The sequence below is a fragment of the Hemitrygon akajei genome, chromosome 7 (assembly GCF_048418815.1).
Source record: "Hemitrygon akajei chromosome 7, sHemAka1.3, whole genome shotgun sequence".
Lineage (NCBI taxonomy): Eukaryota > Metazoa > Chordata > Chondrichthyes > Myliobatiformes > Dasyatidae > Hemitrygon > Hemitrygon akajei.
The window spans coordinates 163,391,728-163,416,661 of NC_133130.1; the positions used below are offsets into that span (position 1 = coordinate 163,391,728).

The 24,934-nt window shown below is 43.5% G+C and overlaps 1 protein-coding gene across 5 annotated transcripts in view; it reads right to left on the minus strand.

Annotated features, from left to right (window-relative positions):
• Nucleotides 1-24,934, minus strand: part of whrna (whirlin a) — a 180,385-nt gene that overhangs the window by 70,181 nt on the left and 85,270 nt on the right. For 4 of the 5 annotated variants that reach the window (XM_073052450.1, XM_073052448.1, XM_073052446.1 and 1 more), the window contains 2 exons: nucleotides 17,719-17,937; nucleotides 2,744-2,869 (listed from right to left, as the gene is read on the minus strand). In XM_073052450.1, the coding sequence (XP_072908551.1) occupies nucleotides 2,744-2,869; nucleotides 17,719-17,937 (345 nt within the window). The remainder of the gene's footprint in view (nucleotides 1-2,743; nucleotides 2,870-17,718; nucleotides 17,938-24,934) is intronic. The other variant, XM_073052449.1, reaches the window with a different exon arrangement.

Below are 24,934 nucleotides of genomic sequence, written 5' to 3' on the forward strand. Positions count from 1 at the left end.
TGGCATCAGCACTGGACTTTGAAGCGAAGGCTCCCGAGTTTGAATCCAGCCGGCTCCAAAACATATGGAGAGGGATGGGCTCTGCCAGGTTTCAGATGCCCAAGACACGCTGTATGATGAGCAATCACCAAAAAGATTGGTGCAAAAAGCTTGTCATTACGGCGCCCCGACGACTTCACCAGGAGTTAAGGGCGCACACACACACACTAAAAAAAAAGTTTGCACAGTACTTTTTATGGAATGTTATGGTGAGGTTGTATAAGGCATTGGTGAGGCTGAATTTAGAGTATTGTGTGCAGTTTTGGTCACCGAATTACAGTAGGATATTAATAAGGTTGAAAGAGTGCAGAGAAGGTTTACAAGGATGTTGCCGGGACATGAGAAACTGAGTTACAGAGAAAGGTTGAATAGGTTAGGACTTTATTCCCTGGAGCATAGAAGAATGAGGGGAGATTTGATAGAGGTATATAAAATTATGATGGGTATAGATAGAGTGAATACAAGCAGGCTTTTTCCACTGAGGCTAGGGGAGAAAAAAGAAACAGAGGACATGAGTTGAGGGTGAAGGGGGAAAAGTTTAAAGGGAACATTAGGGGGGGCTTCTTCACACAGAGAGTGGTGGGAGTGTGGAATGAACTGCCAGATGAAGTGGTAAATGCAAGCTCACTTTTAACATTTAAGAAAAACTTGGACAGGTACATGGAGGAGAAGTGTATGGAGGGATATGGTCCAGGTGCAGGTCAGTGGGATTAGGCAGAAAAATGGCTTGGCACAGCCAAAAAGGGCCGAAGGGCCTGTTTCTGTGCTGTAATGTTCTATGGTTGCCAGTGGGGAAGTTCACCTACAGGTGGACATCCCAACTAGTCTGTGTATAGACAAATTGGGCAGCACGGTAGCAGAGAGGTTAGTGTAACATTTTACAGCAAAAACTGTAAGATTGGGTTCAATTTTTGCCACTGTCTGTGAGGAGATTGTATTGTTCTTCCTGTGACCCCATGAGCTTCCTCTGTGTGCTCTGGTTTCCTTCCAAATTCCAAAGATGTATGAGTTAGGGTTAGTATGTTGTGGGCATGCTATGTTGGCACCGGAAGCATAGCAACACTTGTAGGCTGATACTTAGACTATCAGTTGTTGGCGCAAATGATGCATTTCACTGTATGTTTCAATGTACATTTGTCAAATAAAGCTAATCTTCTTAAACGTTAAATTCCCAAATGTCCCACTGTCAAAGTACATCCAGGCAATTACTATGGGGTATATTTACTCAGACACGATTAACCCCATTTCCTTATTTAATAAAAGAGACCATAGTTTCTATAAGGAGAAACACTGTTGACTAAATGGACTTCCCACCTGACTGGGTTGCCAGAGATATGATGCATGTGCCAACACTGAACTAAAGTCACATTCCTCACTGAGCAGCAGAGATCCTTTATTGCCTGTCTTGTTTACTTTGAGATGGCTGGGCCCCTCTGGCCATCACATGCCTGGTCTGAACTGGTAGATCACTGTAGATGGACAGAATGCTGAACTCCGTCCTGGTGAAGGGTTTCAGCCTTGTAGCATTTGTAGAATCTCTTATGTTAATGCTGAACTGTGGGAGGTGCTTAGTTCTGAATGAGATATTACTTTTGTAAACTCAGGTGCATGGAGTGGTGTAATGTGCCAAGGAGAGCATTGATCACTGACTTCTCTTTTCGATGTGCAGTAGAAAAGAAATACAGCCACTTGTGTGCTTCAAAGTGACTAGATGAATACCAATGTGGGAAACTCCAGTAATGACCTTACAATAAGTGTGAGGTTATCCACTTTGGGAGTAAGAACAGGAAGGCAGATTATTATCTGAATGGTGTAGAGTTAGGTAAGGGAGAAATACAAAGGGATCTAGGAGCCCTTGTTCATCAGTCACTGAAGGTGAATGAGCAAGTGCAGCAGGCAGTGAAGAAGGCTAATGGAATGTTGGCCTTTATTACAAAGGGAATTGAGTACAAGAGCAAGGAAATCGTCTTGCATTTGTACAGAGCCCTGGTGAGACCACACCTGGAGTATTGTGTACAGTTTTGGTCTCCAGGGTTAAGGAAGGACATCCTGGCTGTAGAGGAAGTGCAGCTTAGATTCACGAGGTTAATTCCTGGGATGTCTGGACTGTCTTACGCGGAGAGGTTAGATAGACTGGGCTTGTACATGCTGGAATTAAGGAGATTGAGAGGGGATCTGATTGAAACATATAAGATTATTAAGGGATTGGACAAGATAGAGGCAGGAAATATGTTCCAGATGCTGGGAGAGTCCAGTACCAGAGGGCATGGTTTGAGAATAAGGGGTAGGTCATTTAGGACAGAGTTAAGGAAGAACTTCTTCTCCCAGAGAGTTGTGGGGGTCTGGAATGCACTGCCTCAGAAGGTAGTGGAGGCCAATTCTCTGGATGCTTTCAAGAAGGAGCTAGATAGGTATCTTATGGATAGGGGAATCAAGGGATATGGGGTCAAGGCAGGAACCGGGTATTGATAGTAGTTGATCAGCCATGATCTCAAAATGGCAGTGCAGGCTTGAGGGGCTGAATGGTCTACTTCTGCACCTATTGTCTATAGTCTAATATCATGGCATGAAACCAAACTCCTAAAGATATTCTGTGATGGGACAAAAGCTCAACACCCTTGATTGGGTGAGTCATTGGGATCAATACAGCTTGCTATATATGGGCTCTTCCTCTCTAGAAAATTTGGTATGCAATGTAAAATACCTTCAAGCCAGTGGCTTCTGCTACAGATCCCTGGTCCACACCGGTGATATAAATTCCCAGGGCGTACTCTGCACCACCTCGCACCATCAAGCCCAGGGACCTGCCATCTTCCAGGACAAGGTTAACCTGGAAAATCACCAAAGGAAAAGAACAATGACCAGTGAGGCCAAACCGAAAGGTGTTTTATTTTTTTATTTTTTTAATTTTTTTTATTAGTTTTTCAAAACATTTTACAAAATTAAAAACCCCAAATCCCAATGAGGAGCATTAATACAGAGCAAGGTTAAGCATACAATAACAATATGCTACACAGGAAGAGAATTTAACAAAAAAGCACCTAAATTAAAGACAAGTGAGCTTAGTGTCCTCCCCAAACCCCACAACACAAGAAAAAAAAACAATTCCAGACCAACCACCACACAATATAGAGAGTATAAGTCCGGACAGTCAAACTCCCAGACTGTAAATACACTTAGCAACAGAGGATAATAATGCCTACTACCAGAAAAAAAAGGGAGCTGAAAGCAAGGGACTGAAAAGAAAAAAAAACCCTAGTCAAGAGGAAGGTTATGAAAGTACTCGATAAAAGGCCCCCAGATCTTATGGAACTTTAAATCCGAATTGAGAACTGAATAATGAATTTTTTCGAGGTCCAAGCAGGCCATAATGTCGTTAAGCCATTGCGCATGAGTGGGCGGAGCAACACGAAAGGTGTTTTAGCTGTCAGAAATACTGCTGTATCTGAAGAGAGAAGTGTGCGTGGCTGGATCCTTTGTGACATGGAAAGTGACAGTTAATTTCAGCAAGATATTCTACTGTTTCTAAGAACTAATTAACAGGATTAGAGAGTTAACCATTAGGCTTTTGAATGAAAGGATATAGCTATACTCATTTAAGGACTCACTGATAACTTATTAAAGTTCAAAGTTTAATTTATTATACAGTACATACAGTACATGTCACCAGATACAACCCTAAGGTTCTTTTTTTATGTGGGCATACTTAGCAAATCTATAGAACAGTAACTGTAAACAGTAAACATCAGGAAATATAAGCTGTAAACAAACTCTGCAAATGCAGATATAAATAAATAGCAACAAATAATGAGCATGAAATAACAATACAACAGAGTCCTTAAATGAGTGTAGCTATCTCTTTTTGTTTAAAAGCCTGATGGTTAACTCCCTATTCCTGTTGATTGGTGACTTTCCATATCCCTTGCAAAGTAAATACTGTACTTACCTGTCCTATTTCTGCCTTAAAAATGTTTTAAAAACCCAGTTTCAACCACCCTTCAAGGAAGAGTTCTCAAATCACAACTCTAAGAAAAATTATGCTTCATCTCTGTCTTAAATGGATGACCCTCAATCCAGACTCTCCCGCAAGAGGAAACAGCTCTCCACATCCTCCCTTATCAACACTGCATACATTTCCATCAAGTCCTGTTACCAATGCAATCTTCCTGCTGGAGTTCTCAACACCATCTGCCAAACCTCTGCTGTCAAGTGTCAGAACGAAATACATATTTTTAACCATCAGTCTACAGTAGAGCTGCATGCAATCCCCAGCATCCTTTGTGGGATTGAACCATGCCACCGAAGATCCATTACTTTGCAGCTATGTGGTTTTATATTTTTGATTCATTATTCACTTGTTTTTCCAGAACTTTATTTATACAAAAAAGTAAGTAATGTGAAATATAATCATTTCATATTGAAGTGTCCCTAACTTCACATCTCTGCTGAGGGAAGGTTGTACTCATCATCCATCACCATGATATTTCAGATCAGGAGCAGCTGCTTGATCCACACAAAAGTTACACCAGATAATTTTCATATTTTGTTTACTATTTACAGGAAAACCAGTTTGGGCACCTTTTTATGCCTCCAGGTTTGACACCCATCTCACTATCCATTAGTCACATTCCCTTTACTGATGCCATACATAGTTCATCCAGAAATATGCATTCTAACTATCTCTTAAATCTCTGTGCAGGTTTAAATGCTATACTCCATATCCTAACAGTTGCTAAGGAACTGGTGCTGGGGGGGATGAGCTTCATAAATTTGGACCATTGGGCTCTCTTCCATGGAAAGTGGTACCTGTAGAGAAGGGACTGTTTGCACCTGAACTGGAGGGAGACTAATATCCTAGTCGGAAGGTTGGCTAGTGCTGCACGGGTGGGGGGAGGGAAGGTTAAACTAGAGTTGCATGGGAGTGGGAACCAGATTGCCAGAACATATAGTGCAGTAGTTGTGGAGAAAGATGCTGTTATACCTACATACAAAGTCAGGAATCAAAAGGTTGAGCATAGTGGGATTAATGTTCTGACTTGTGTATATTCCAATGCAAGGAATAATGTAGAAAAGGCAGATGAGCTTAGGGCCTGGGATTATGACATCGTAGCCATTGGTGAGACTTGGATGTAGGAGGGGCAGGACCTGCAGCTCAGTATTCCGGGGTTCATTGTTCTAGATGCGACAAGAGGAATTAAAGAGTAAAAGGTGGCATTATCAGTCAGGGAAAATGTCACGGTAATACTCTGTCAGGACAGACTAGAGAGCTCGTCTAGTGAGGCTTTGTGGGTAGAACTGAAGAATAAGAAAGGGATGACCACACGAATGGGATTATATTATAGACCACCCCAAAGTCCGCAGGATTTAAAGGAGCAAATTTGTAGAGCGATTACAGACTTGCAAGAAACATAAGGTTGTTATAGTAGGTGATTTTAACTTTCCATACATTGGCTGTGACTCCCAAACTGTAAAAGGACTGTATGGGAAAGAGTTTGTTAAGTGTATTCAGGTAAGTTTCCTTAATCAGTAAATAGAAGTCACAACTAGAGAGAGAGCTATACTAGATCTCCCATTAGGGAATGAGACAGAGCAAATGACAGAAGTTTGTGTAGGGGAACACACTGCATATAGTGATCATAATGCCATTAGTTTCAAGGTAATTATATATAACCATATAACCATATAACAATCACAGCACGGAAACAGGCCATTCCGGCCCTCCTAGTCCGTGCCGAACTCTTAATCTCACCTAGTCCCACCTACCCGCACTCAGCCCATAACCCTCCACTCCTTTCTTGTCCATATACCTATCCAATTTTACCTTAAATGACACAACTGAACTGGCCTCTACTACTTCTACAGGAAGCTCATTCCACATCTACAGGAAGCTCATTCCTGGAAAAGGATAGGTCTGGTCCTTGGGTTACGGTTCTAAACTGGAGAATGGACAATTTTGCTGATACCAGAAAGGATCTGGCAAGTTTGGATTGGGACAGGTTTTCTGGCAGAGGTGAACTTAGTAGCGGGGTGGCCTTCAAATGTGAATTTTTGAGAGTATGCAGTTTCTGTGATACTGCCAGAATAAAAGGCATCGATAACAAGTTTATAGAACCTTGGTTTTCGAGAGATATTGAGGCCCTGGTTAAGAAAAAGAAGGTGCATAGAAGCTACAGGCAAGCAGTAACAAATGAGGTACTTGAGTATAAGAAAAACAAGAAAACACTTAAGGAGGAAATCATGAGGACTAAAAGAAGACATGAGATTGCTCTAGCAGACAAGGTAAAGGAAAATCCTAAGGGCTTCGACAGATATTTTAAGAGCAAAAAGACAGCAAGGGACAAAATTGCTGGGTTGTCAGGATAACAGGGCTGTCGTGATGGGAGATTTTAATTTCCCCAATATTAATTGGCGTTTCCCTACAGTGAGAGGTTTAGATGGGGTGGAATTTGTTAGTTGTGTTCAGGAAGGTTTCCTGACACAATATGTCGATAAGCCTACAAGAGGAAAGGCTGTACTTGATCTGGTATTGGGAAATGAACCTGGTCATGTGTCAGGTCTCTCAGTGGGAGAGCATTTTGGAGATAGTGTTCAGAATTCTCCTTTACCATAGCATTGGAGAGGGATAGGAACAGACAAGTTAGGAAAGCATTTAATTGGAGTAGGAGGAAATATGAAGCTATCATGCAGGAACTTAGAAGCATGAATTGGGAACAGATATTCTCAGGGAAATGTACAGAAGAAATGTGGCAAATGTTCAGGGGATATTTGCGTGGCGTTCTGCATAGGTACATTCCAATGAGAGAGGGAAAGGATGTTAGGGTACAGGAACCGTAGTGTACAAAGGCTGTTGTAAATCTAGTCAAGAAGAAAAGAGCTGACGAAAGGTTCAAAAGACAAAGTAATGATAGAGATCTAAAAAATTATAAGGCTAGCAGGAAGGAGCTTAAGAATGAATTTGGGTGAGTCAGAAGGGGCCATAAGAAGGCCTTAACAAACAGGATTAAGGAAAAGCCCAAGGAATTCTAAAAGTATGTGAAGAGCAGGAGGATAAGACGTGAGAGAATAGTATCAATCAAGTCTGACAGTGGAAAAGTGGATAGCGGAGGTACTTAATGAATACTTAGCTTCAGTATTCACTATGGAAAAGGACCTTAGCGATTGTAGGGATGACTTACAGCAGACTGAAAAGTTTGAGCATGTAGATATTAAGGAAGAGGATGTGCTGGAACTTTTGGAAAGCATTAAGTTGGATAATTCACTGGGACCAGACAAGATGTACCCCAAACTACTGTGGGAGGTGAGGGAAGAGATTGCTGTGCCTCTGGCAATGATCTTTGCATCATCAATGGGGAGGGGAGAGGTTCCGTTGGATTGGAGGGTTGCAGATGTTGTTCCATTATTCAAGAAAGGGAGTAGAGATCGACCAGGAAATTATAGACCAGTGAGTCTTACTTCAGTGGTTGGTAAGTTAATGGAGAAGATCCTGAGAGGCATGATTTATGAGCATTTGAAGAGGCATAATATGATTAGGAATAGTCAGCATGGTTTTGTGAAAGGCAGGCTGTGCCTTACAAGCCTGATTGAATTTTTTGAAAATGTGACTAAACATATTGATGAAGGTAGAGCTGTAGATGTAGTGCATATGGATTTCAGCAAGACATTTGATAAGGTACCCCATGCAAGGCTTATTGAGAAAGTAAGGTGGCATGGGATCCAAGGAGACCTTACTTTGTGGATCCAGAATTGGCTTGCTCACAGAAGGCAGAGGGTGGTCATAGACGGGTCATATTCTGCATGGAGGGATCTGATCTGGGATCCTTTCTCTTCGTGATTTTTATAAATGACCTGGATGAGGAGTGGAGGGCTGGGTTAGTAAATTTGCTGATGACACAAAGGTTGGGGGTGTTGTGGATAGTGTGGAGGGCTGTCATAGTTTACAGCGGGACATCAAATAGGATGCAAAACTGGGCTGAGAAGTGGCAGATGGAGTTCAACCCAGTTAAGTGTGAGGTGGTTCATTTTGGTAGGTCAAATATGATGGCAGAATACAGTATTAATAGTAAGACTCTTGGCAGTGTGGAGGATCAGAGGGACCTTGGGGTCCGAGTCCATAGGACACTCAAAACTGCTGCGCAGGTTGACTCTGTGGTTAATAAGGCATATGGTGTAGTGGCCTTCATCAACCATGGGATTGAGTTCAAAAGGCGAGAGGTAATGTTACAGCTATATGGGCCCCTGGTCAAACCCCACTTGGAGTACTGTGCTCAGTTCTGGTCACTTCACTACAGGAAGGATGTGGAAACTATAGAAAGGGTGCAGAGGAGATTTACAAGGATCAACACGTACAAACAAGCTGGAGGAACTCAGCAGGTCGGGCAGCATCCGTGGAAACGAGCAGTCAACGTTTCGGGCTGAGACCCTTCGTCTGATGAAGGGTCTCAGCCCGAAACGCTGACTGCTCGTTTCCACGGATGCTGCCTGACCTGCTGAGTTCCTCCAGCTTGTTTATATGTGTTGATTTGACCACAGCATCTGCAGTGTACTTTGAGTTTACAAGGATGTTACCTGGATTGGGGAGCATGCCTTTTGAGAATAGGTTGAATGGACTCAGCCTTTTCTCCTTGGAGTGACGGAGGGTAAGAAGTGACCTGATAGAGGTGTATAAGATGATGAGAGGCATTGATCATGTGGATAGTCAGAGGCTTTTTCCCAGGGCTGAAATGGCTAGCATGAGAGGGCACAATTTTAAGGTGCTTGGAAGTAGGTACAGAGGAGACGTCAGATAAGTTTTTTTTACACAGAGAGTGGTGAGTGTGTGGAATGGGCTGTCGGTGATGGTGGCAGATACAATAGGGTCTTTTAAGAGACTCCTGGATAGGTATATGGAACTTAGAAAAATAGAGGGCTATGGGTAACCCTAGGAAATGTCTAAAGTAAGTACATGTTCGGCACAGCATTGTGGGCCGAGGGTCTGTATTGTGCTGTAGGTTTTCTATGCTTCTAAAACTGGTCTTCGGAAGATCAGGGTGGTAATCTATGTGTGCAACTCAAAGTGATGGGATAGATCTTAAATTGATTTTTTTGCATTTGTATTTACTCGGGAGATGGACAGAGTCGATAGATGTGAGACAATGTAACATTGACCCTGTACAGATTACAGAGGAAGAAATGTTTGCTCTATTGATGCAATTTAGGTGGATAAATCCCCAGAGCCTGACAATGTGTTCCATCAGACCATGTGAGAGGCTAGTGCAGAAATTGCACGGGCCTAGCCAAGATATTTAAAGCATCTTGCATCTTAGGCAGAGGTGAGGTGCCAGAGGATTGGAGAATAGCTAATCTTGTTTTGTTGTTTAAGAAAGGCTCTAAGAATAAGTCAGGAAATTATAGGCCAGTGAGCCAGACATCAGTACAGTGGAAGTTATTGAAAAGTACTCTAAGGGACCAGTAGATAAGTATTTGGATAGACAGGGACTGAGCAGGGATAGCCAAAATGGCTTCGTGTGTGGTAAATCATGCCTAATCAATCTTAGCATTTTTCAAGAAAGTTACCAATAAAGTTGATGAAGGCACAGCAGTGGATGTTGTCTAAATGGACTTCAGCAAGGCCTTTGACAAGGTCTTCCATGAGGGGTTGGTTAAGATGGTTCAGTGGCTTGGCATTCAAGATAAGATAGTAAGTCAGACATTGGCTCTGCAGAAGAAGCCAGAGAGTAGTAGTAGATGGATATCTCTCTGACTGGAGGCCTGTGAATAGTGGAGTGCCGCAGGGATTGTGCTGAGTCCTTTGTTGTTTGTCATCTACATCAAAGAGCTGGATTAGCTGGATCAGTAAGTTTGCAATGACACTAAGATTGAGGGTGTAGTGGACAGTTAGGAAGGGTATCAACGTTTACAATAGGATCTGGACCAGCTGGAAAAATGGATTAAAAATGGCAGATGAAATTTAATGCAGATAAGTGTGAGGTGTTGCACTTTGGGAGGACCATCCAAGGTAGGTCTTACACGGAGATCAGTAGGGCACTGAGGGATGCAGTAGAAAAGAGGGAACTGAGAATACTGATCTATAATCCCTTGAAAGTGGCATCTCAGGTATATACAATCTTAAAGAAAGCTTTTGGCACCGGCCTTCATGAATCAATATTTTGAGCACAGGAGTTGGGATGTTATGTTGAAATTGTATATGTTGCTGTAACCAGAGCTGTGCCTGTCCCATGACAGCACTGCACTCACCTGGTCAGAGGTCACACCACCTGCCAATCAACATTTCGCCCCTCCCAACTAATCAATGCACACCTAACCATTGGCCACCTTAATTGGATTAACCTGTCTAGCACCAAGCCGTTGGCCCCCTGACCTATAAAGGGTGCTATATGTGCTTGGCTCGCTCTCTTTTGCCATTCTCGAGGGACCACCCTGCTTCACTCCAGGTAAGGTGTGCATTGAATAGGGTTGTGGGAGCGTTTATTGTTGTACCTTTAGCAAAGAGCCGTGCTTGCCCATAGCCAAAGGGGGGGGGGGCAAGTATTGTAGTTACTTTTCCCCTGCTTGTATGTGTACCTGTACTCTGTTACCACACCGTTTTCCCGTGTATTGTACTGCAGTCCTGACTTTTCCCACACTCCTCTATTCTAAGCGCGTTTGTACAAATACTGTAGCCACTTGTATTGTTCCCAAGCTTTTTCTCCCCTTGTAAATAAACTCCTTATTGTTAAAACTGTGTGTCCAGAGCTCTTGCCTTGAGACCCAAAGAACCTTTCTCATTTCCATCACAACAGTTGGCGAGGCCTAATTTGGAGTAGTGTGTGCAGTTTTGGTCACCTACCTACAAGAAAGATATAAATTAGATTGAAAGAGTACAAAGAAAATCTACAAGAATGCTGTTGGGACCTGAAGACCTGAGTTATAGGGAATGGTTGAATAGGTTAGGACTTCGTTCCCTAGAGCATAAAAGGCTGAGGGGAGATTTGATAGATTATGAGAGGTGCAGATAGGGTAATTGCAAGCAGACTTTTTCCACTGAGGTTAGATGAGACTAGAACTAGAGGTTATGAGTTAAAGGTGAAAGGTGAAATGTTTAAGTGGAACACGAGGGAAAGCTTCTTCACTCAGAGGGTGCTGAACGAGCTGCCAGTGCAAGTGGTGGATATGTGGTAGATTTCAACATTTACTGAAATTTGGTTAGGTACATGTGGGGGAAGGGTATGGAGGGCTATGGTCTGGTGCAGATCAATGGGACCAGGCAGATTAATGGTTCAGCAGACTAGATATTCCGAAGGACCTGTTTCTGTGCTATAGTGTTTTTCGACTCTATGACTAACATCTTTTTACAGAAAAGCTCTAAATCCCACTTAGTGATGTCATGGTCTTTAATTACAGTATCATTAACCTGAGCTTACTTCCCTTAATTAATCACCAAAGGTCGGATAATTATTGACAATGCTATCAGATCACTTAACCTTGCTGATCACAGTGGATAGACCTTATGTAATCTCTGTACACTAAACTGTGTTCAATTATGTGACAGAGAAGACAGAGCAGTGCAGCGCAGGAGCAGGCTCTTTGGCCCACAATGTCAATGCAAACCAATCTCATCTGCGGGTTCAAAGTCTCTGTCTGTTCATGAGATGATGCAGTGCCTCAAACAACATCATTGTATCTGCTTATCTTGGCAGTGTGTTCGACGTACTGTGTGCAAAACATTGCTCTGTAAACTACTTGCCTCTTGGACTTCAAGAAGGGCAAGTCAGGGGAACACGCACCTGTCTTCATTGAAGGGTCAGCAGTGGAAAAGGTGGCAGCTTGAAATTCCTGACTATCAACAACTCATGGGATGTACAGGATCCTGAACCCAGCACCTTGATGTAATTACAAAGAAGACATCCCAGCAGCTCTACTTTATTAGAAGTTTGAGGAGATTTGGTATGCTACCAAAGACTTGCAGATTTCTATAGATATACGGTGGAGAGCATTCTAACTGGTTGCATCACAGCCTGGTATGGAGCCTCCAATCCAGAGGAATGCAGGAGGCTGCAGAGGGTGGTAGACTCGGCCAGCTCCATTAAGACCATAACCAGCCACATCCTCAAGGATATCTTCAAGAGGAGGTCCCTCAAGGCGGCAGCATTCATCATTTAGGACCTTCACCTCACCACCAATCTACCATTGCGACTTAGAAGCCTTATATCTCTAGCTTCATCCAGGAATGGTCCTTGAGCTGAGATGATATTCTTTTTTTGTTCTCTGCTTTCACTGTCTGAACATAGTAGAGTACAGCACAGGAACAGGCCAACTGGTCCACAACGTTATGCTGAAACAGCTAAAAAGCAAATCAAAAACACCCAAACACTAATCCCTCCTACCTGCCATGTTCATATCCCTCCATCTTCCTTACATCCATGTGCCTATCCAAACGTTTCTTAAAAACTTTAATGCATTTGCCTCTACCAATATACCAGATAATGCATTTCAGACATCCATGACTCTCTGAGTAAAAAACATACTCCTCACATCCCCCTTGAACCTACCCCCCTCACCTTCAATGCCTGTCCTCTGGTATTAGACATTTCAAGTCAAGTCAAGTCACTTTTTATTGTCATTTCGACCATAACTGCTGGTACAGTACACAGTAAAAAATAGACAAAGTTTTTCAGGACCATGGTGCTACATGAAGCAGTATAGAAATCCAGGTATAGTCTCTGTCCACTCTATCTATGCCTCTCATAATCTTGTAAACCTCGATCAGATCTCCCCTCAGCTTCCGATGCTCCAGAGAAAACAACCCAAGTTTATCCAGCCTTTCATGATAACACATGCCCTCTAAACCAAACAGCATCCTGGTAAAACTCTTTCACACCTTCTACAAAGCTTCAAAATCCTTCCTGTAGAGGAACAGCAAGCAGAACTGTACGCAATACTCCAGATGTGGCCAGAGGTTTATAAAGTTGTGTCATAACCTCCTGATGTTTGAACTCAAAGGTTCATTTATTATCAAAGTCAGCCAGTAGAGAGCGGGAAGAGTTTAAAAAGGCATCCGCCATATACAGCGGGCAGCAGAGTGAGAGGGGTTTGGCTCAAACGGGGTTTCAGCGAAGAAGGGTCAAGGCGAAGAACTGATTCGCAGAGACTCACAGATAACAGTCTTCGACTTCCCCAACAGTCTCTTTCCTTTCTCCCGTGGTCCTCTTCCCCTAACATCTGTTGCTCTGTCATGGCAGGTGAGCTCAGACCCGTGCCATGCTCCTCCTGTGACATGTGGGAACTCAGCAAGGCTGACAGTGTCCCTGAAGACTATGTTTGCAGTAAGTATGTCCAACTGCAACTCCTGATAGACCACATGGCAGCACTGGAGCTGCGCACACACTCACTTTAGAGCATTCACGATGCGGAGAATGTTGTGGAAAGCATATTTTGTGAGTTGGTCACACCACAATTTAAGGATCTAAGTAAAGATAGGGAACGGGTGACCAACAGGAAGAGTAGTAGCAGGAAGGTAGTACATGAGTCTCCTGCAGTCATCTCCCACCAAAACAGATAAACCGCTTTGGAGTCTGTTGGGGGAGATGGCTCATCATGTGAAGGCAGCAGTAGCCAGGATCATGGCACCATGGGTGGCTCTGCTGCGCATGAGGGCAAGAAAAAGAGTGGCAGAGCTGTTGTGGTAGGAGAATCCATGGTAAGGGGAATAGAGAGGAGCTTCTATGGCCACAAACAGGACTCCCGTATGGTGTGTTGCCTCCTGGGTGCAAGGATCAGAGATGTCTTGGGGAGGCTGCAGGGCATTCTGAAAAGGGAGGGTGAGCAGCCAGCTGTTGTGGTGCATGTAGGTACTAACCATATAGAAAGAAAGCAGGATGAGGTCCTACAAGCTGAATTTAGGGAACTAGGAGATAAATTAAAGAGTAGGACCTCAAAGGTAGTAATCTCAGGATTATTACCGGTGCCACATGCTAGCCAGAGTTGGAATAGCAGGATAGTTAGAATTGTTATGACCCCAGCCCCCTCCTTTGTGAGAATCGCAAGAGCCCTAGTGAAGGGGGGGGGGGGGGTCAATGACCCAAGAGAAGAGAGAGATACGTGCGGTGTCCCTCGTTTCACGGCGAGGCAAAAGCTGGCGACTGTGGTCATTGTCTCGTGAAGACACCTTTGTGAATTGGGAACTGTACTACATGTATACCCTCAGGGCAATGTGGGTGGAGAGACGGAGAGAGATTGCATCATCCCAACCTGATTGACATCTGAGACCCCGTGAGTTCAGATAAAAGAGGGGTTGTAAAGACGGCCCCCCAGACGCACCAGAAGACACGCTAGAAATCCTGTGACAGCGTTTAATAGCGACAGCCGGTGGGGAGGGTTCGTGTGCGTCTTTTCCTTGCCTGGGACTGGCGACCTCACCACGGAAGAACGGCTTAGCTACAGGAGAGGCCACAAGTGAACGGCCATTCCCCAACAAGACTCGGACGGATCGAACTCATAAAGGTTGGAAAAACCCGCCGGGTAACTGTTCCATTCAATCTCTATCTCTCTCTCTCCAACAGAAGTGCACCACCGCGGCACCCCAAAAGACGGTGGAACTGCAGTGACCGCAAGAGACTTTAGATATACAGCGGACAATATATGCATTACCCCTAGACAACGATAGAGCTTATTTCTTATTGATTATTACTATACCTGCGCTTTAGATTGAGTATTGATGACGTATGTTATCTGAATGTTGGTATTAACCTTACTTTTGTGCCCCTTTATAAATAAAAACGTTTAAAAATGGTACCATCAGACTTCAGCGGACCTCTCTATCTTTGCTGGTAAGTGATCCAGTTACGGGATATGTAACAGAATGAATATGTGGCTTGAGCAGTGGTGCAGGAGGGAGGGTTTCAGATTCTTGGGGTATTGGAACCGCTTCTGGGGGAGGTGGGACCAGTATCATCTGGACGGTCTGCATCTGGGCAGGGCCGGGATCAATGTCCTAGGGAGATTGTTTGCTAGTGCTGTTGGGGAGGCTTTAAACTAATATGGCAAGGGGATGGGAACCCACACAGAAAAGAAGATGGAAGTGATGCAGAGACCAAAGCTAGAGTTAGTGAAGAGAAAGGTAAGAGTAGAGTGCATAAAAGTAAAAAGCAAAAATCACATAGGTCACTAGATTCTAAAAGGACAATGAGTATAAGGGCACTTTATCTAAACACCTGTAGAATTAGAAACAAGGTTAGTGAACTTGTGGCACAGATTACTACCAAGGTATATGATTTAGAGGCCATTACAGAAACCTGGTTGCAAGGTGGAGATGACTGAGAATTAAATATCCAAGGGTATCAGGTAGTATGGAAAGATAGGCAGGAAGGCAGAGGAGGTGGGGTAGCACTCTTGATTAGGGATGAGATCAGGGCGATTGTGAGAGATGATATAAGATCTATGGAACAGAATGTTGAGTCCATCTGGGTACAGATTCTTCTTTTTCTCTTTCTTCTTCTTACAGAAACATCTGCATGATGAAGAAGAAGAAGAATCTCTATCCAGATGGACTGAAAAAAATCACTGGTGGGTGTTGTCTATAGGCCACCTAATAAAAATATAGCAGTGGCAGAGGTGATTAACCAAGAAATAACTGAGGCTTGTAAGAACAGAAAGGCAGTTGTCCAGGGGGATTTTAACTTCCACGTAGATTGGGTGAATTAGGTTGGTCAAGGAAGTCTTGAGGAGGACTTCATAGAATGCATCCGTGATGGCTTTCTCGAGCAGCATGTTAGTGAACCTACAAGGGAAAATACCTTCTTAGATCTAGTCCTATGCAATGAGACAGGTAAGATTAACGATCTTGTCAGGGATCCTCTTGAAAGAGTGATCACAGTAGGATTAAATTTCGTATTCAGACGGAGGATGAAATGGTTGGATCTAAAGCTAGTGTATTATGTACAAGGGAGACTACAACGGGATGAGGGAGGACTTGGCTAATGTGGATTGGGAGTACAGGCTATTTGGTAGGACAGTTGAGGAACTGTGGAATACTTTCTAAGAGTTTTTTAGCAGTGCTCAACAAAAGTATATTCCAGTCAAAAGTAAGGACAGTAAGTGTGGGAAGAGACAGCCTTGGATAACAAAGGAAATAAAAGATAGTATCAAATTAAAAGCTCATGTATACAAAAACTAGATTGAACTAAGTAAAAAAAAACACAGAAAAATACTACACTGGACTTCAGACCTACCCAGGACTGCATAAAGTGCACAAAACAGTGCAGGCATCACAATAAATAATAAACAAGACAATAGGGCAGTAAGATGTCAGTCCAGGCTCTGGGTATTGAGGATTCTGATAGCTTGGGGGAAGAAAAAGGCCTTGGGATTGACGGGGGTTTCAATCAGTCTGTTTGGTGCTCAACTTTCAAATATCTACCTCCATTCTTCAGAAACTCAGCTGCCAGTACATAACCCAAATCCCTTCCTTATCGACATGTTTGTGTGTCTAAAGACCAATTGAATGCCATTATTATATCTACTTCTACACCAACCCTGGCAGTGCATTCCAGGCACCTATCACTTGCTGTGTAATTTACTTACCCAGCACATTTTCAAACTTCCCCCTCTCACCTTCAAGCTATGCCCTCTAGTATCTGACATTACTACCCTGGATCAAAGATTCTTTGATTTAATGACATAATTTAATGAACTTCTGTCAGGTCTTATTCTGGCCTCTGATGCTCCAGAGAAAACAATCCAAGTTCATCCAACCTCTCCTTAAGAATTCTCCTTGATACAACTTGCCTAAATATATCATGACCCCTAATTTCTTTCTTCAGGTCTAAGTCCAACTCGTCAGTGGATGAAAAGGATTGGAGTGTGAGCCAGGGGACAGTAGGTTTTGGGACACCGAGATGCGGCACACTCCCTTTTCCCTCCTGCCCTACACTCTGTCACAGCTGCTGCCTTGATTATGAAGCAACATAACACCAGTGTTTTGAATACATTCTTGAGATTCAAGATTGTTTAATATCATTTCCAGTGCAGAAGTGTAAAGTAGAATTAAATAATTGTTATTCTGGATTCAATGCAGCACATGACACTCACACACACACACACACACACAATAAGTTAAAGAACACAAGACTAAAAAAACACAATAAATTTAAATACATGATAGCGTATGTACATAGATTGACTGTATGGCACTAAGCTGTACAAAAGGTGACTGATGGGAAATAGAACATAGAACATAGAAATCTAGAGCACATTACAGGCTCTTCAGCCCAGAATGTTGTGCCGACCATGTAACCTATCCTAGAGACTGCCCAGAATTTCCCTAGCATATAGCTCTCTATTTTCCTAAGCTCCGTGAAATAGTAAGGTAGTGGTGGAGTAAGTGGATGGAGGTGTTGATCAGCTTTACTGCTTGGGGAAAGTGACTGATTTTTTGTATCCTGGTGCACATGCTACATAGCTTCCATCCTGATGGGAGTGGGACAAACAGTGATTCAAGATATCTGGCGGAATGTAGACCGTTGAGGGTAGTGGGGACAACACTGTTCCAGTGGAGGAGAAGAATGTTCCAACACATGCCTCTAATGAGAAATGTGGAGTGACTGCATTTTGACACTGTGTCACTCTACATATCCATTTTTAATACAACCCCACAAAAGGAAAATTATGGTGCCAACACCCCAGCATAGCTCTCCTCCATCTTACCTTCTTCTCATCTCCATCTCGGAGCAACTGAAGATGGCTCCTCCTTTCACTTTCATTTTCCCAACTCAGGTTACTCTTGTGTCCAAGAAGGGCAGGTGGAGGTGAAACACTTCGACCCAGGGGATCCACCCACGTGTACACGTGATTGGTAACATAACCTCCTGGGATACGGCCAACGGAACTCACACACACAATCAGCTTTTTGGCTCCTTTCAGCACCTGTGGAGCAATTGATAGGAACATGAAATTTAGATGGTTGTGTATAATAGATTATGCAAAATGCAGCATAATTAATGAATTATTATCAGATCAGAAACAAGAAAAAGATGAAAAATGTATTATCAGGCAAAGTTACCCTGCCTCACTGAGGAAGCAGTGGGGACCAGCAAGTAAATGCTTGTGAATATCAAGCTCATAAGTCCATAAGAAATAGGGGCAAAATTGGGCCATTCAGCCCATCAACTTTTCACCACCATTCCATCATGGCTGATTTATTATTCCTCTTGTAACATGCTGTAAGGTTTCACTGCTAATATTATGGTTTCTCTGTAGCAGCAATGTTTGGGTTATGACTAGAGATTACGGGGTTTGGAATGCTGGGGCTATCCAATGAGAGAAATGTTGTTCTTTCTTGTGAGTCTGGAAGAGAGATTTTCGCGATCTTTTGCCAGGGAGAGATGAGCAGAGAAGACGCAAATGGAGCGAGCTGGTAGACTGCCGGACGGAGTGGACTTGGAGCGAGGGTTCGAAGGTCAGCAACGATCGGAGGAGGTTGATGGTGGACGACTGGCTTATCAGTGAACTCCAACATTGTGCAATAGACTGTTTCATAAGAACGGACCCTTTTTCTTTTTTTTGTTTTTTTACTAACCATATAGTCAAAGTAAGAATTATAAAGCTCAATTGTTTAATTGCATATTGTGTACTGTTTGTTATTTTGTGGCACTGATTTGTAACAGGGGATACATCACGCAGCATCCACCCAAACGAGATTTCTTAAGTTTGGCTGGGCCGGGTGCTATCACCCCCTATATTAAGCAGCTAGCCGAAGTGAGAGTTACACTCTCAATCCCATTCAAAGTTCAATGCACATTTTCTGTCACCATATACAACCCTGAGATTCATTTTCTTTCTCCTGCCTTCTCCCCATAAATTTTGACATGCTAACTAATCAAGAACCTATCAAGCTCAGCTTTAAATGTCCCCAATGACTTGGCTTCCACAGCTGTCTGTGGCAATGAATTCCACAGATACACCTGGTCTGTCTATAGAAATTCCTCATCCTCGTTCTAAAGGAATGTCTTTCTATCCTGAGGCTGTGCCCTCTATATTTTCCTCCAATCACCTTAAAATTATGGATTAGTCATTTCCCTCTTGGAGCAAAAGTCTCTGGCTTTTAGAATGTAGGAGAATGAGAGGATGTGTGATAGTGGCATACAAAATTATGAGGGGTGTAGATAGAGTAACTTTAAGCAGGCTTTATCCACTGAGATTTGGTGAGACAACAACTAGTGGTCATGGGTTGAAGATGAAAGATGAAATGTTTAAGACTGATTTATTGTCCTTGTTAATACATTGGAACAGTAAATTATTTCACTGGGGTGAGAGAAACTACTTCACTCAAAGGGTGGTGCGAGTGTGGAACAAGCTGCCAGCAGAGCTGGTGGATGCAGGTTCAATTTCAACATTAAAGAGAAATTTGAATAGGTACTTGGATGGGAGTGGTATAGAGGGCTATGGTGCAGGCGCATTTTGATTTGACTGGGCAGATTAATAGTTCAAAGTTCAATGTAAGTTAAAGTAAGCTTATTACCAAAGTACATAAATTTCACCATATACAACCCTGAGATTCATTTGCTTGCGGGCACACTCAATAAGCACAATAGAATCACTGAAGAACCACACCCAACAGGATAGACAACTAACTGATGTGCAAAAGGCAACAAACCGTGTAAATACAAAAAAGTAACAAATAAATAAACAACAAATATCAAGAATATAAGGTGAATAATCCTTGAAAGCAGGTCCAGAGGTTGTGGGAACATTTTAGTGACGGGGCAAGTAAAGTTGAGTGAAGTTAACCCCTTTGGTTCAAGACCCTAATGGTTGAGGGCTAGTAATTGTTTCTGAGGCTCCTGTACATTCTTCCTGACCGCAGCAGTGAAAAGCAAGCATAACCTGGGTGGTGAGGTCCTTGATAATGGAAGCAGCTTTCCTGTGTCAATGCACAATGTAGATGTGCTCAATGGTGGGGAGGGCTTTAACTGTGATGGACTGGGCCATATCCACTACTTTTTTATAGGATTTGCCATTCAAGGGTATAGATGTTTCCATACTAGGCCATGATGCAACCTATCAATGTACTCTCCACCACATGTATATAGAAGTTTGTCAAAGTTTTAGATGTCATGCCGAATCTTCACAAACTCCAAACGAAGTAGAGGTGTTGCTATGCTTTCTTAGTAATGGCACTTACATTCTGAGCCCAGAATCCTCAAAACTGATAACATTGAGGAATTTAAAGTTGCTGATCCCTCCCAAAAGAGGATTGGCTCATGAACTTCCGGTTTCCTCCTCCTGAAGTCAATAATCAGCTCCTTGGTCTTGCTGACATTAAGTAAGAGGTTGTTATGGCCATCACTGAATCTTGGCTGAAGGATGGTTGAAGTTAGGAGCTGAATGTCCAAGCTTACACATTGTATTGGAGGGATAGGAAGGTAGGCAGATGGAATGGCGTGGCTCTGCTGGTAAAAATGGCATCAAATCAGTGGAAAGATGTGTCATAGGATCAGAAGATGTTGAATCCTTATGGGCTGAAGTTAAGTAACTGCAAGGGTAAAAGGACCCTGATGGCAGTTATATACAGGCCTCCCAAAAGTAGCTGGGATATGGTTCACAGATTACAAAAGGAAATAGAGAAGGCATGTGAAAAGAACAATGTTAGGATAGTCATGGGACATTTCAACATGCAGGTCGATTGAGAAAATCAGGTTGGTAATGGATCTCAATCTGCCCATGAGATGGCTTTTTAGAGCAGTTTGTCATTAAGCCTACTAGGGGATCAGCTATACTAGATTGGGTGAAATGTAATGAACCAGGGGTGATTAGGGAGCTTAAGGTAAAAGAACCTTTAGGAGACAGTGATCACAATATGATTGAGTTCAACAAAATTTGATAGGGATAAAATAAAGTCTGATGTAGCATTTCAGTGGAGTAAAGGAAATTACAGTAGTATGAGAGAGAAGTTGGCCAAAGTAAACTGGAAGGAGATGATGGTAGGGATGACAGCAGAGCAGCAGGTGTGAGTTTCTGGGAAAAATGAGGAAGGTGCAGGATAGATGTATTCCATAAACAAAGAAATACTCAAATGGCAAAATAGTACAACTATGACTGACAAAGGAAGTCAAAGCTAATGTTAAAGTAAAAGAGATGGCATACAACAATGCAAAACTTACTGGGAAGAGGATTGTGAAGCTTTTAAAACCTTCCAGAGAGCAACTAAAAGAATCATTAGGAGGGAAAAGTGAAATATGAAAGCAAGCTAGCAAACAATATCAAAGTGGATACTAAAAGCTTTTTTTCAGGTATGCTAAAAATAAAAGAAAGACAAGATTGGATATAGGACTGCCAATAAATGAGGCCGGCCGGAGATATATTAACTGGGGCTGTGGAGATGGTTGATGAACTAAATGATTATTTAGCATACCTTCACTGGAAGGCAGGAACAGTGTGCCAGATGTTGAAAGGTATGAGGAAAGAGCATTACTTTTACAAGGTAGAGGGTGCTCAAAAAGCTGAAAGACTGACATAAGTCATCCAGACCAGATGAACTGCACCCTTAGGGTTCTGAAAGAGGTCATGGGAGAGCTTGTGGAGGCATTAGAAATGATCTTTCAAAAATCATTGGACTCTGGCATGGTGCCAAAGGACTGGAAATTTGCAAATGTCACTCCACTCTTTTGGAAAGGAGGAAGGCAGCAGAAAGGAAATTATAGACCAGTTAGCCTGTCCTCAGCGGTTGAAAATATAATGGAATCAGTTGTTAAGGATGAGGTTATGGAGTATTTGGTAACATAGGACATGATAGGACAAAGTCAGCATGGTTTCCTTAATGGAAAATCTAGTCTGATGAACCTGTTGGAGTTCTTTGAGGGTATTACATGTAGGATAGATAAATTGAGATGTAGCAGATGTTGTATATTTGGACTTTCAGAAGGCCCTTGACAAGGTGCAACGAATGAGGCTGCTTACCAAGTTAAGAGCCCATGGTATTACAGGGAAGTTACTGGCAAAGTTAGAGCATTGGCAGATTGGTAGACCTCCTGAGTTCATCCAGCTTGTTTGTACGTGTTTATTTGACCACAGCATCTGCAGTGTACTTTGTGTTTCTTAAAGGATCATTTTCTGGTTGGTTGCCTGCGACTGGTGGTGTTCTGCAGGGTTGGTGTTGAGACAGCTTCTTTTTATGCTGTATATCAATGATTTAGATAATAGAATAGATGGCTTTATTGCCAAGTTTGCAGATGATATTAAGATTGGTGGAGGGGCAGGTAGTGTTGAGGAAGCAGGTAGGCTGCAGAAGGACTTAGACAGATTAGGAGAATTGGGAAGTAAGTGGCAAATGAAATACAATGTTGGAAAATGCATGGGCATGTACTTTTGAAGTGGAAATAAAAGAGCAGACTATTTTCTAAATGAGGAGAAAATCCAAAAATCTGAGACGCAAAGGGGCTTGGCAGTCCTTATGTAGAACAACCTAAAGGTTAACTTGCAGGTAGAGTCGGTGGTGAGGAAGGCAAATGCAATGTTAGCATTCATTTCAAGAGACAAACAAGAGAAATTCTGCAGATGCTGGAAATCCGAGCAACACACACAAAATGCTGGAGGAACTCAGTAGGCCAGGCAGCATCTATGGAAAAAAAGTACAGTAGACATTTCAGGCCAAAACCCTTCGGCAGACTCTTCGTGTAGAGGGAATAGAGAGCAGAGAGTTTGGAAGGTGTGAGGTTGGAATAGGAGAGAGGAGTGTTGAAGTCTAGATGGTTAATGTCCCGTCAGCAGTTGGTAATGGAAAGGTCCAGAGCAGGCAGAAGTCCAGGGTGGGGTGTCAAGAAAGAGGAGGAGGGTTGAAGACGGGAGTAGGGGTCATCGGTGCGGGGTGGGGAGTCCTTGCCAAAGAAACAGGCTCAGAGACAGAGGCGGCAGAAAAAGAGCTCAGAGTTGTGGTGGGTGCGAAACTCACTGAGGCGTGGGCGTAGAGGGACAAAGGTGAGGCCCTTACTAAAGACAGAACATTCTGCCTCAGAGAGGGGAAGGTAGGATGAAATGGTGAAAACCCAGCAGGGATGAGAGCTGGGATCAGATGGGGGAAGGAGGTTGGTGTATTCAGGGATGGTGGGGTGAAAGGAAGATGGAGTCTCCAAGGGCCCAAGAACTGGCGGTGGGACCTGAGAGAGACACGATTGCGGAGTGGAGGTGGGGGAAGGGGAGACATAGGTTCCAGTAGCAGCACATGAAGAACCGGCCTGGAGGTCAAGGCTGGAGTTGGAGACTGTGCAATTGGCACTTTGGAGGTGTCCATGGTTGTTGGAACCTGCATTGATGGCGGTGGAGTCCAGGTTATGGGTCTGCTCTGGATTGTTAGAGCCGTTGAGGTCAGCAGCAGGGATTGTGGCAAGTGAGGTAATCGAGGATCCAATCACAAACAAGAAAAAATCTGCAGATGCTGGAAATCCAAGCAAGACACACAAAATGCTGAAGGAACTCAGCAGGCCAGGCAGCATCCAGAAAAAGTGTACAGTTGACAGTTCTGGCCAAAACACTTCGGCAGGACTGGAGAAAAAAAGCTGAGGAGTAGATTTAAAATATGGGGGAGGGGAGAGAGAAATACAAGGTGATAGGTGAAACCTGCAGTGGGAGGGATGAAGTAAAGAGCTGTTAAGTTGATTGGTGAAAGAGACAGAAGGCCATGGAAGAAAGAAAGGGGGGGGGGGGCGAAGGGTGGGCAAGGAGATAAGGTGAGAGAGGGAAAAGGGGATGGGAAATGGTGAAGTGGGGGGTGGGGGGCACTACTGGAAGCTTGAGAAATCATTTGATGTTCATGCCATCAGGTTGGAGGCTAACCACATGGAATATGGGGTGTTGTTCCTCTGAAGACAGCTTATCCACTAATGTCTATTATAAATCCACTGACTCTCACAGCTACCTGGACTATACCTCGTAAAAACATCATCCCATTCTCTAATTTCTCCATCCCCACCACATCTGCTCTCAGGATGAGGCTTTTCATTCTAGAACGAAAGAGAAGTCCTCCTTTTTCAAAGAAAGGGTCTCCCCTTCCTCTACCATCAACACTGCCCTCAACTGCATCTTTTCCATTTCACGCACGTCTGCTCTTACTGCATCCTCCTGCCACCCTACCAGGGACAGAGACTCAGCTACCACCCCACCAGCCTCTGCGTCCAGCACAAAATTCTCTGAAACTTTTGCCAACTCCAACGGGATCCCACCACCAAGTACATCTTTCCCTCCTTCCACTTTCTGCAGGAATCACTCTCTACATGACTCGCTTGTCCATTTGTCCCTCCCCACTGATACCCCTCCTGGCACTTATCCTTGCAAGTGGAACAAGTGTCACACCTGCCCCTACTCCTCCCTAACTACCATTCAGGGCCCTAAACAGTCGTTCTATATGAGGCGGCACTTCACCTGTGAGTCTGTTGGGATCATATACTGTGTTCAGGGCTGCCGATGTGGTCTTCTGTATAATGGTGAGACCTAACATACATTGGGAGACTGCTTTACCAAGCACCTATGCTTTGTCCGCCAGAAAAGGCGGGATCTCCCAGTGGCCACCTATTTTAATTCCACTTTCCATTCCATTCTGGTATGTCCATCCATGGCTTCCTCCACCTCCACTATGGTGATGAGGCCACACTTAGGCTGGAGGAGCAACACCTTATATTCCATTTGTGTAGCCTCCAACCTGATGGCATGAGCATCGATTTCTCAAAATTCTGGTAATGCCCCCCCACCCCCTTCACCATTTCCCAACCCCTTTTCCCTCTCTCACCTCATTTCCTTGCTCACCCATTGCCTCGCTCTGGTGCTCCCCTTTTTCTTTCTTCCATGGCCTTCTGTCTCTTTCACTAATCAACTTCCCAGCTCTTTACTTCATCCCCCCCACCCCCAGGTTTCACCTATCACGTTGTTTTTC